We start from the raw sequence: 12,649 nt of genomic DNA, 5'->3' as shown, positions 1-12,649 counted from the left end.
GGAAATCTAAGTGACCACATAAGGCATTGAGTTTCAACCCCACAAAAAAATATTCATTAAATAGGCAGAATCATATGAGAGAGTGAACAATGTTCAGCAGAAAGCAAATTTATACCATATCCAAAACCATGTATAGGAACTGTTATTTAACAGGACCAAAAAACTGTTTGAAGTTATATACCCCTTTTTGAGGTCTGAGCCCCGAAGAATTGATGCTTTTGAACTGTGGTGTTGCAGAAGACTCTTGAGAGTCCCTTGGACTGCAAGGAGATCCAACCAGTCCATTTTAAAGGAGATCAACCCTGGGTGTTCTTTGGAAGGAATGATGCTAAAGCTGAAACTCCAGTATTTTGGCCATCTCATGAGAAGAGTTGACTCATTGGAAAAGACTCTGATGCTGGGAGGGGTTGGGGGCAGGAGGAAAAGGGTTGACAGAGGATGAGATGGCTGGATGGCATCACGGACTCGATGCACGTGAGTCTGAGTGAGCTCCGGGAGTTGGTGATGGACAGGGAAGCCTGGCGTACTGCGATTCACGGGGTCACAAAGAGTCAGACACGACTGAGTGACTGAACTGAACTGAACTGAATAAAAAGAAAAAATTCCTTGGCGTGAGAGGAGAGCTTCTCTCCTCCCTGTCTCCCCAAAATGAATTTAAGCATGTTACCTTTACCAGTGAAAGTCTCTGAGAAGATGGAGTAAGACTGGATAGCTAGTTTGAAAGACTGGTATGAAATTGTATTAGAAGCATGTCACTGAGGCCTCAATCTGAAAAATCAATGGCAGGTCTGAGACTGTCCAAGTTTTCTTACAATGTGTCTGAATAGACAGGAAAAAAAAAAAAAAGAGAAAATCTTACAGACCCTTGAGGCATTCCCCTCACTAATAACTGTGCTATTTTGCTACGGAACCCTACCTACCCTGAGTTATTGAGATCCTACCAAAAATGTGAACTGCTTGAATAGCATTATCACATTTAAGATTCATAGGAGAACACAAACTGAATCAATTTAGTTTCTAAACACAAATTTAAGTTGTCTAGAAGCTTATCTCTTTTCTACTAAATACTGCAGTTTGCATAAAGGTGGATCACTGTTTAAGTATAATAAATATATCACTACTACTGATCAGGTATTTGCTATGAAATCCCATGGACAGAGGAGCCTGGTGGGCTACAATCCATGGGGTAGCAAAGAATCAGACACGGCTGAGTGACTATCACTACACTACATTAGAGAGTAAAACACTACTTAAAAAATGAACTTTTCTTGGAATTAGGAACATAAACCACAGCAAAACTCTTGGGGGGAATGGTAACAACAGATGTAAATATTTTTTTCTTCCCTTTCTTATAACAGAAATCATAAGAGAGCATGTTGCAAAAACATGAACTTTGTTCATCCCCAGTAACTCATGGAATACTTCAGGTTGCTAAGCCCCTCTCTGTAAAGACGGCTTCAGAGGCAGAGAAGGAGGCACCTATAAATGAACAGAATACTCACAGCAGGCTTATTTTCCAAGCCTTTCTGAAAAAGTAGTGCCTGCACATGGGATGCTGTGGAAATTGTTAGAACTCATTGCACTAACTACATGGGAAACCTAAGGCAGGGGAAAGGTGGGTGAACAATCAGAAAATTCACCAGTGTAAATAACAGGTTTCACTGAATCAAGAACACATATGTTAAAAACCATTGTACTAAAAACAAAACAGAGTGAGTGAAAACCCAACAAATAACTAGTTTTCTGAGGTGTGGTCTTTTTAGGTGAGTTCCACTAGGATATACTTAGATGCTGTGTTTCAACCGGACCATCCACCAACAACTGATCTATACTTAACCATTAAAACTGACCAAAAAGCATACTCACCAAGGGTGTCCAGTAGCCATAGGACTTGAGTATGTATGCTGCTTTTATATTTACATAAGCAGTTTCTCATGAATCTTATAGAAGTTGGAGAAATAGAGCTAGTTGTTCCTTTTTAGCAAGAGCACTTGTAAAAATATGAAAAGGATTAGGTAAATACTCCTTTTAACACTGAGTTGATTCATTAAAGAACTTTAGAAAAGTCAGCAGTTCATTTACCTGAGTTTCCCATTTAACGGCTAAAGAGTAATTAAATGCTTTTTACTTAAGAATGTGAACAAAAATATACAATATTTAAAAGGGTCAAGTTGGAAAATTGAGACTCAAGATGAAGTTCGAACATTTTGAATTTTTATAAAATCTAACAAACATCTAGGAATTTTCCTTCCTAGTTAAACCATAAACTCAGAACTATACTGATTTACTGGATGTTATTTAGAACTTAGGTTAGGGTCAACCTGTGAAATCATTAAGGAAGTAAATAAAATTATTTTGACATTTTGAGCAAGTTGTCACAAAGACTAATTACTAGTTACTTACTTCAGTTATGAACCCATGGGAGATTATAAGTTAACACCAGATAAAGATTTCAGCATAAATATGATGTTTAACCTGAATAGATCCCTTTTTAAGGGTGATATAGAAAACAAGTATAAATTTTATCCAGAAGAATAATGCACCCAGTGTCTTAACAGTAGTTATCAAAGCTCACCTTTCAACAGGGGTATTCTTGTCATGCTCAGTGACGGACAATCTTCCAGGTTTGTTTGTTTAAAACAGGTAGTGCTATGTCTCTAAATACAACTCATGGTTCATAATCAAGATCCTAAAAACATACTAGAATTGAATATTTTATCAAAGAAGTAAAACTGTGTTGCTATTTTAAACATATTGTTTCAATTCCAGGTCAAAATAAACCAGCTATACAAAATCACCATTCTAACACTTAAACATGGAGCAGAAACAGCAAAGCACTTTGGTCTACATGATTAAATTATTCAATAAATGAAAAGCATCTCTTCCCCAAATCCTTTACCCCATGATGTATAACGTTTAAAATACAATGGAGGTACATGTATCTGCTGAGTAGTTTGTAGAGCTGTGTCCCGTGTATGACTCAAAGTGTCATTAAGCAAATTTACCAGGATCAAGGAGTAAATTTTAAAACCAGCATTTTGAAACCTAAACCATCTTCCTACTTTTTTTTTTGTTAAGTCACAAAACCGTCTTAGATCAGACTAGGGTTCTGAAAACATTGAGTGTGAAGTTGGAACATGAAACAAAATTCCCATGATAGATAGCACTGGTCCTGGATTGAGGGCACAAATAGTGTTTCCATTTTCCTGTTCTACACAGTTTAATAATCAGTGAAAACTTTTGCCCAAGACCCATACATTTTGGGCTTCCCTGGGGGCTCAGCTGGTAAAGAATCCGCCTGCAATGTGGGAGACATGGGTTTGATCGTGGGTTGGGAAGATCCCCTGGGAAAGGGAATGGCTACCCACTCCAGTATTCTGGCCTGGAGAATCCCATGGACTGTATAGTCCATGCGGTCAAAAGACTCAGACACGACTGAGCTACTTTCACTTTCCACTATGCTGGATTTTTTAGTAGAGAGATAAAATAAAAACACTGCTGGCCACCAGGCAAAAATTATTTCTAAGTGATATCCACTCAGCTATTTTTTCACACTTAAAAAAATAAAGGAATAGAATTATTTTAGATGAGATAAACTTTTTTAAGCCAAAGAGAACAGATAGAGTTTCTGTGCTTGCATCACTAGCATTCATAGCAAGGGCTGACTTGAGGGAGATTGATTAATATATATATGTGTGTGTATACATTGATTAGTTTGTGTAACAGGCAGAATTTGAATAGAGATCACCACTGCCACACTGCCCAGAGGAACCAGCGTGCCTAGCTGGAGCGCACCAGCTCTTTAGCAGGGTGCTTTAGTAGCACTGTTTTTTTTTTTTTCCCATCGGATGTATTCACATATCAAGATATCAAAGATGATTAAATTACTAAAAAGCAGGCTTCTGATTCTGATTTTTAAATTTAATTAGCTATTTTAATTAAAATAAATTAGCTTTTCTAAGGTTGTTCACCACAACTACATAACAACATTGATATTAAAGGGGAGGAGTTTCTGCATTTCTTTTTTCACTGAAGGAAATATTTTCAACATTTTAAAAATGTTGGTAGTAATGTACATCAGTTAAATTATAAATGACCAATCCAAGCAAGCTGACCATGGAAGATTATCGTCCTTACTCACTTAAAAAATCCTTGCCTAATGATAAATAACTGTCAGGTATGTGAAAGAATAAAATTTAGGGTTCTGCTGGAGGCAAGGGGAAATTTTGAAAATAATAGTCCATGACAATGCACTTATGTGAGCTTATACTCCAGAGAAGAGTTTTCTATACAACGAAATACTTGACCAATGCAGAAGGCAGCTGGTATTAAAATAACTAGCAGAGATTCCTTGATACACATACAATGTATACAATGAAAACAAAAATAAAGACCCTGTACAGATGTAAACAAGCTAAAAAATGACCTTGGCAAAGTATCTTCATCGATTTAAAAAATACCAAAAGCATGCAACCTAAAATTCCCTTCCTTCCACAAGAATTTACCAAAAAACCAAAACAAACAAGCAAGCAAGCAAGCAAACAAACAAAAAAACCAAACAAAAACAGGTGGAACCATCTGTCTCTGTCAGTAGAAAACAATAATAGATACATTAGGTTCCAGGACAAATAAATCTTTAAAATACTAATATTGAAAAAATACAATTAAATTTTTATTAAAAAATACATACTCCTTACTCATTCTTTGTGTACATTTTGTTTTGTGCGAAAAAGAAGAAAAATAATAATAAAGTAGGAAAGGCATTAAGACTACCTAATTATTTATACTGTATTTGGTAGAAGCATGTTTCAGTCAAACGTTAAACAAAAATAAGTTATTCAGTTTTCATTTGCTCCCGGACATCAGAAGGCAGGGTTTCAAACAGAGCGTCTTCTACAACTAAACCAGCTCGCTTCAAAGCCCGACAGTCACCCAGTTCAGGAGGGAGGATTTCAAAGTGATTGCCTTTAACATCTAAATAGGAAAGAAATAACAAATTTCCAATTTTGGGGGAAAGTACTGATAGGCTGTTTTTCCCAATCTTCAGAGTTTTGAGTTTCTTACAGAAGTAGAGTTCATCTGGAAGGCTCTCCACTTTGTTACAAGTGATGGAAAAATACTGTAAACTTTGTAGAACTCCGATCTCAGGTGGGATAAATCGAATGTCATTGTAGGACAAGTCCAGGTAACGGATTTTGTTGCATAGGAAGAGGTGGGAAGGCAGCACCTCGATTTTATTGTGACTGAAGGACAGACGCTCCAGGCTGGTGAGTTTCTTGATATGCTCTGGGATGTAGGTGATGCTGTTATGCCAGAGTTTCAACACTGTCAGCTTTCTCAAGTGCTGGAAGCTAACGATCTCTTCTATGGATTTCAGATTATTTTCCTTGAGGTCCAATTCCTGGAGGCTGAGCAGGCTGAATACGGCGTGAGGGATGCGCTCCAGGTCACAGTGGACCAGCTCCAGCTCTGTCAGGTTGGTCATCTTCTTCAGGTTGTTGAGCATCACCAGCTTGGTGCCATCGTTGTGTATGCACATCTTCTGGAGATGGCTGGAAACATCAACCACTGCCTGTGGGATTTTGGAAACGTTGCTTTTGATCGAGAGAATTTTAAGGCTTTTGAGATCCCGCAGAGACTCAAGGGTGACATTTCTGGAAATATCGTGACTTAGAGAGCCAACCAGGTAGAGTTCCTCCAGGTTCCGGAGGCCATACATCCAGGGGGGCAGCTCCCTCATGTCATCAAACTTGACGCTCAAGACCTTGAGATTCTCCTTCAGGAAAGACAATGCTGCGCTATGGATTTTGACTGAGCACTGGTGTAGAGAAAGCTCCTGGAGATTGTCTAGCTGCGCGATTGTGGCTGGTATCATGACGTTCTTAATGATTTCAAGTTTTAGGGACTGCAACTCTGTGATTTCAAAAACAGTGTCTGGAAGGCCAGAGAGCATGATGAGAGGCAGTTCTAAGCGGTTATGGGCATTTGTCTGCAGCTTCTGCCTCAGTTTATCTGGAGTCCACTCATTATTTAAGTTCAGCTGCTTTAATTTGTTTTCACTCACTTCAGATAGGAACACTGCGAATCTCTTGGAATACAGAGGGTCATACTGATCTATCATATGAAGCATAAAAGCAAAGTCATTTTTCACGTCTGGAATATCATCAATTCCAGTCTCCTGCCTGACATACTCAAAAGAGTACTCCTTCAGAGAACGGTAGAACAGCCAGTACAATGTATAAAGGCACGTCAATCCGTAGATACTTACAAAGCACAGGTAGCAAAAGGAGAGTTTTGAAAACAAGTGTGCCATGGTATGATTGCAAGAAAAGTTTTTATATCCAGTCATGTCCTGAATGTCAACATTACAGTCCACTGTAAATTGGACTTTGGAAACCAGGGCACTATTATATGCAATGATGATTAGGAATTTTATAACCTTAAGTACAGTCTGACGAACATACATGGCATATAGTATATCACCTTCTTCTACGTGCAGCCGGAACTTCTTCACCTTCTCAAATAAAGCTTTTGCCTGCTCACCCTCCTTCTTATCCAGAGCCCCTGCAGTGGATTTGTCAACCACAAACTTCTCAGGAATTGACTTTAAAGACTGAGAATTGACCAGACTGCCTTCTGGACCAGACTGGGTGGTGTTGGACCTGCTCATGTTGTTCTTCCTGTTGTCCTTCTCTTCTGAGTCCTCCCCAGACACTTCAGATAAGGCTCGTGTGGTCCAGGGAGAGTCAAAACACTTCCCCAGGATTGAGATGAAATGTTCTATTTTGGAGCTGGAGCCAGGGAACTTGAACCAAAAGTTGCTGCAGAGCATGAAGACCAGGGTATGAATGAGGACTAGGTATGGGAAATACTTGGCGTACCAGTGGAGGGCTCGCTCATAGCACATCTGGTTAATAAAGCTGTACTGCTGAAGGTCCAAATCTGTCTTCAGCCCTTTCATTTCCACAGTGACCGGGTTAGAAGGAGATGGTTTGGGTGGAGGCAGTGGGGTGGTACTGGCCACTGCTTGAGAGACATTTGAAACAGAAGACTGGTTCTGAGAAGGCTGTACTCTTTTCGGAAGGCAGATTATCTTGTCTTGCATGACCTGAAACACAGAAATAATATTTCCAAATTATATTACTCAAAGAGCTTTCATAATGTCATTAGTGAGAAGGAAAGCAGCAGTAACATCCAATAAACGTCCATTTCCTTTGCCTGGAGAATACAATGTTCAATTCCAGCACGAGATTTTTATTCTTAGCCCACAGGTTAGAAAAATGAAATGCTTATCTTTGTTTGCCACATCTAACTCATGACACAAAATGGAGCAGTTTTGTCAGCACACAGAACAGTGCATGACAAATATTTGAAGAACATTTCACGTATTTTAAAAAAGTTTGCACTTCTTCTTTCACTGAAGCCTTTGGGGAATCAGTCATTGGTCTCGGAAGTACATCCTCTTATCAGATTCAGTCTTGAATTGGATGGCTCCCAACATTATATTAGTTTCTGTACGAGAAATAAAAGGATTAAAAGGAGGAAATATGGGAGAAATTCCTGTCTTTATCATTTCCTCTTTTCTTTCTACCCATATCCTAGTCATGCATAGATGAATATGTCTAGTTTTAATAAAATGGGAATTTACTATGCTTTTCTAAAAGCTATTTATTCAGAGAGAGATGAAAGACTATAGAAATGTTTGATAGTAAAATAGTTATGTCTTTTCACACAAAATATCACATTAACTTCTATTCCCCTACTAATGCTTCAGTTTGTTGAAAATCATATTAAGCCCTACTAAGTCCTGCAGTCTCATAAGATTGCAATTTCAGTAAGAGAGAACACTTTCTTCCCAAAGATGAAATAGGATGAGGCAAACTACACTTTGAATCAACCTGGAGGAATCATCTTCAGGAAGAAGTACACGAAGCGTACACTGAGTCTATTACAAAGTGGACTGTTATGGCACGAGGAATATGACCACAAGTTGGTGACGTGGGAGATACACGCCCTTAGAGAGAAGTGTTGTACAAGGTTTGACAATGCAGTGGAGCGTCCAGCCCTTAGTTGAGTATCTGATATAGGAGACCACCAGTATATATTTGCTGAGAAAGTGGATGAGTCTAGAACTGACACGGATGCTAGCCATTCCAACTCAGAGTTGCATAGTTCTGGGCGTGGATCTTTCCTAGGGATAAAGTTAAGGACAGTGATTACAGTGATGGCAGCAACAAACTTTCTGTTGTGTTTAATATGCAATTCTATTCCAAAAATGTCAAAGATATTACTTATTTCAGTTGTCACCTTAAACTAACACAATATTATAAAGTTTAAAAATAAAATAAAATTTGAAAATAAATAAATAAATAAATTCAGCTTGGGGGAAAAAAAAAATTGTCACCTTAACCTGATGAGGCAGATTATTCTTTTTACCCCAGTTTCACAGATGAGGAGACGAAAGCACAGAAAGGTTAGGCAACTTGCTTAATGTCATCTAGCTCAGGCCACCTGGACCCAGAACCCACATTCTTATTTTATTTTACTGAGTTTCTAGGATTAAATAAAAAAGATCTCAATTTTACTTCATCCTAAGTAACAAATTACCTTTTAAAGTTATACATGTTTTAGGGGAAAAGCTTATCTCTTCCCATATCCTATGTGGATAACAATGAAAGAATGAGGTTAGGGGGAAGAGAGGAAGTTTTGTTTATAAAGATATATAAACGCCCTGTAGACTAGAAGATACACCAGGGGCTACCATTTACTATGGAAATCAGAAGAAGGCAGGGAAGAAAAACAAATGTGACTGCATTCAGAGGGTTCCATGACTACAGTGGTGTGAGAATGTTTGAGAATGTCTTCAAACAAACATTTTAATCACTTACCTGTATCAGAGAAAAAAAGCGTTAAACACGTCCATATTTGTGTGCATATATATGTCTATGGGCTTCTCTGGTGGCTTGGCTGGTAAAGAATCTGCCTGCAGTGAGGGAGACCTGTGTTCGATCCCTGGGTTGGGAACATCCCCTGGAGAAGGGAAAGGCTACCCACTCCAGTATTCTGGCCTGGAGAATTCCATGGACTGTATAGTCCATGGGGTTACAAAGAATTGGACACAACTGAGTGGCTTTCACTCACTCACATATGCCTATTTATAATTATAACCATAAAGTATTGCCAATCCATCAGCCAAATATTAGAAAGCTTATTTTTCCTTTAGGTTTAAAATAAACATAAAGTTTTCATTTTAATCTCATATTTCAATAGGGCATCCTTTATATTTCTTGGGTTAAGCACTGTACCATGGAAACCCCTGGAACAGAAAATAGTAGGAGAAAGCCTAGACAGATGTTAGAGTCTACCCTGCAGAAATATCAAACAGAAAAAGAAATTCAGTGGCTGGGGTCATGTTCTAGCTGTTTTCCCAACTGTAGTCTCATTTAATGCTCCAATTATCTGTGAAGCTTCAATTATCTGGAGAAGGAAATGGCAACCCACTCCAGTATTCTTGCCTGGAAAATCCCATGTACAGAGGAGCCTGGCGGGCTACAGTTGATGAAGTTGCAAAGAGTTGGACACAACTGGGCGACTGAACACACCTGTGAAGCAGGCAAAAGGTGGGGGCTAGAGACCAGTATGGACAGAGATGCTTCCCCAGCACCTTCTCCAAGAGTGACACCTTTGAGCTAGGATGTTAATGCCGTGCTGTGCTCAGTCATGTCTGATTTTTTGTGACCCCATGGACTACAGGCCACCAGTCTCCTCTGTGTATAGAATTTTTCCGGTAAGTATACTGGAGTTGGTTGCCATTTCTTTCTCCAAGTATGTTAATATGACATTGTTAATGATGTGATGAAAACATAGACGCATTGGTGTAAAGCAAGATCAGCCAGAAGGTAAAAAGGCAGGTAGGTACCTTTTGGAGGTTCTAAGTCCCTGCCAAGCACCCAGATGGTCCCAGTACTGCCTCCTGCCCTGCCCTTCTCCAGACTCACTCCTCATGGGGGCAGATGATTAACCTCCAGAGCCTGGCTGCTGCAGAGGGTTTCAGTTTATGCTAGGCACCAGGGTGTCCAGCTGAGGGGCAAGTGTGGCCTGAAATCCTGCTTGTGTCTCCCTGGCTCAGTTGTGTGCCCTCCTGGGATACATCTTTATATTCAGGACAAACGCACTTGATTGGCTAGCATCTGCCATGCTACAGAAGTAGGTCATTTTCTCCGCATTCTACAGAAGAACCCAACTAAGCTTCAGCGAACTTCAACAGCTTGCCAACCTTCATACAGCAATGAAACAGCACCACTTCAGACAGTCTGCTCGTTTCTCCAAACTTCTGCTACGATGGCTTTAAGAGAACGGCCCAACGTAGGAAGGTAATATATAGATGAACTCTGGAAGTTCCTCTCAGCTTTCCGATGTCATATTTCTTTCAATCTTTCAAGATGTCATTTTAAAATGTGCTTATTTAAATCCCAGGAAGATAAAGACAGTGATATCCTTTCCAGAAGCTGTTAACTAGTCAGAAATGAGCAGAGAGTAGAAAAAGATGCTGGAATTTAGTCACTAAGCAAAATAGCTGCTCATACTGCTAAGAGGACACATCACAAGAAGACTCCAGCAGGGATACAGCTTGGAGTTGAATTCCCAAAGATGTGATGGCAGGTTGTCTATCTGGCACTATGAGAAGGAAGAGGGCAGGCTGCCGAGCCCAAGAGAAAAGACGGTGGGGATTTAAACAGTGCAGTAGCCATAGAAGAGAGGAAGGAAGTTACTTTCTATGATTACTGTAAACACTCCAACACTGAGAAGAACTGGGAAAAGCATCAATGTTTTCAAAGGTACAGTAAAAGAAAGAGAAGACAGAAAGGCTTCCTTTAAAAAAGAAAAGAGTAAGGGGTGTTTTGTGGGATATTTGTAAACAGCAGCTTGTAAGAACTTAAAAGATTTTGTTTCAACTTTTCTGCTCTTTTGAGTAGCTTGCCCAATTAAACCTATATCTCACTTCTCTTTACCTAATCCAGAAATTTAAAGATTAGAGTACAAAATAAGCCTTAAAGAATAGCTGCAATTTTTTTTTTCCAAAGAATAATGGTAGGGTTCCAGGCTGCAGTGCAGGACTAAGGAAGAGTGCTTAGGGTAAGAGCAGGAAGAAAGCCCCACCACCATATCCTGTTCTGCAGAACATCAAGGCTCAGACCATCACCACCAGCTTGTACCATACATGTGTCACACAGATGAGAAATGCAATGCCTTTCTTCTAGGGACAACTCTCAGACTGCCTTTGGAGGAAAAAAGCATCGAGACTAGAGCTATACCTACACAGTGTGTTTATGTAGGGGAAGGGTGAGAAAGAGGGGAAAGAAACGGGGTCAAGGGGTAGAGAAAAAATTTAAAAAGCAAGATGAACAGGAGAATCTGATCCACGATATATCAAGGTAAGAAAGTTACTACTCTAAGAACAGATTTGAGAATAATAATTATTATTTTTTGGCTGTGCAGCACAGCATCTTAGTTCCCCAGCCAGGACCCAAACCCATTTGCTCTGCAGTGGGAAGCCCTGAGTCTTAACCACTGGACCACCAGGGAAATTCTGAGAATAATTCTTGAATGAAATCATCTAAGTTAAAGCAAATACCTAAGTTAGTTTCAGAATAAGGAAAAGCTGTACATAGAAGGGCATGAGTCACTGAGGGCAAAAGTGAGGTGAAACCAGCAACAAAGATGGCTAAACCGCCCATGCTATAGTGGGATGAACAGGGTTGGAGGGAGGGGGAGGTGAATCAGTAGAGGAGGGGTAGAATCGAAGGAAACAGGACAAGCAATGTGGTAGGAGGCTGCACTGCATACTCATTATTTCCATTTGGAGATGTAAATACCTTTCACTCTTCCCTAAACCTTTGGTAAAATCTGCTAAACACACACAGACCTCTGTATTATGAATGAACTGTAGAAATCACAGGCAAAAGACTAAATAATTTAATGCTTAGATCAAAACTGAACAGACAAGGAGATTTTGCCTGGGATGCTAAAAATCTATAATCTAAATTGTTTCCATGGAAGAAGGAACTGGGACTATGAGAACCTAATTCTTCCAGGAGTCTGTTAGAATACAGAGAGCTCATGGACTGGAATTTGATACAATATCCTCTATATCCTATGGAGCAGCTGACATCCAGGTAACAAAGTATATAAAATGCTCTTCAAGACTTTACAACTAAAGTTCCTAGAGGAATAAAAAATATACATGTAAAATCATTCCATGACTGTTCTAATACGTGGATAATATTTCTGGAAAAGAAACACAAAGGTTGCAGTAGTTGGAGAAATGGGCTCACTAAGAGCCAAATACATGAATTCCCATTTGCAAATTATTTTCAGATAACACAACAGCTGTTTTCGGAAAAAAATTGTAGGGTCAATGAAATAAACTGCATTTCCTGATTTTGCTTTCTACACGGTGTGTTTTTAAGAGAAACAAAGTAAAATTCAAACTTCCTTAAAAAACTGAAGCAACCTATCTAAACTATATCCTGGAATGCTGCTCTGAGCTAGAAAAAGAAATCGAATATTTAAAATCATAATTGCCAAATTTATACCAGCAAAGAGATACATTTTTATGTGGAATATGTACACACTTGATAGCAACCCA

The 12,649-nt window shown here is 39.2% G+C and overlaps 1 protein-coding gene across 3 annotated transcripts in view; it reads right to left on the bottom strand.

The window, feature by feature from the left end:
* Positions 1–4,650: 4,650 nt before the first annotated feature.
* LRRC8C (leucine rich repeat containing 8 family, member C) overlaps positions 4,651–12,649 on the bottom strand; it is a 92,262-nt gene continuing 84,263 nt past the window's right edge. For all 3 annotated transcript variants that reach the window (XM_010860379.1, XM_010860380.1, XM_010860381.1), the window contains one exon: positions 4,651–7,108. In XM_010860379.1, the coding sequence (XP_010858681.1) occupies positions 4,835–7,108 (2,274 nt within the window). In that variant the 3' untranslated portion in view covers positions 4,651–4,834. The remainder of the gene's footprint in view (positions 7,109–12,649) is intronic.

The sequence above is a fragment of the Bison bison genome, unplaced genomic scaffold (genome assembly GCF_000754665.1).
Source record: "Bison bison bison isolate TAMUID 2011002044 unplaced genomic scaffold, Bison_UMD1.0 scf7180017864466, whole genome shotgun sequence".
Taxonomy (NCBI): Eukaryota; Metazoa; Chordata; class Mammalia; order Artiodactyla; family Bovidae; genus Bison; species Bison bison.
The sequence above is the reverse complement of the archived record's forward strand: the minus strand, read 5'-3'. Positions and strand labels throughout refer to the sequence as shown.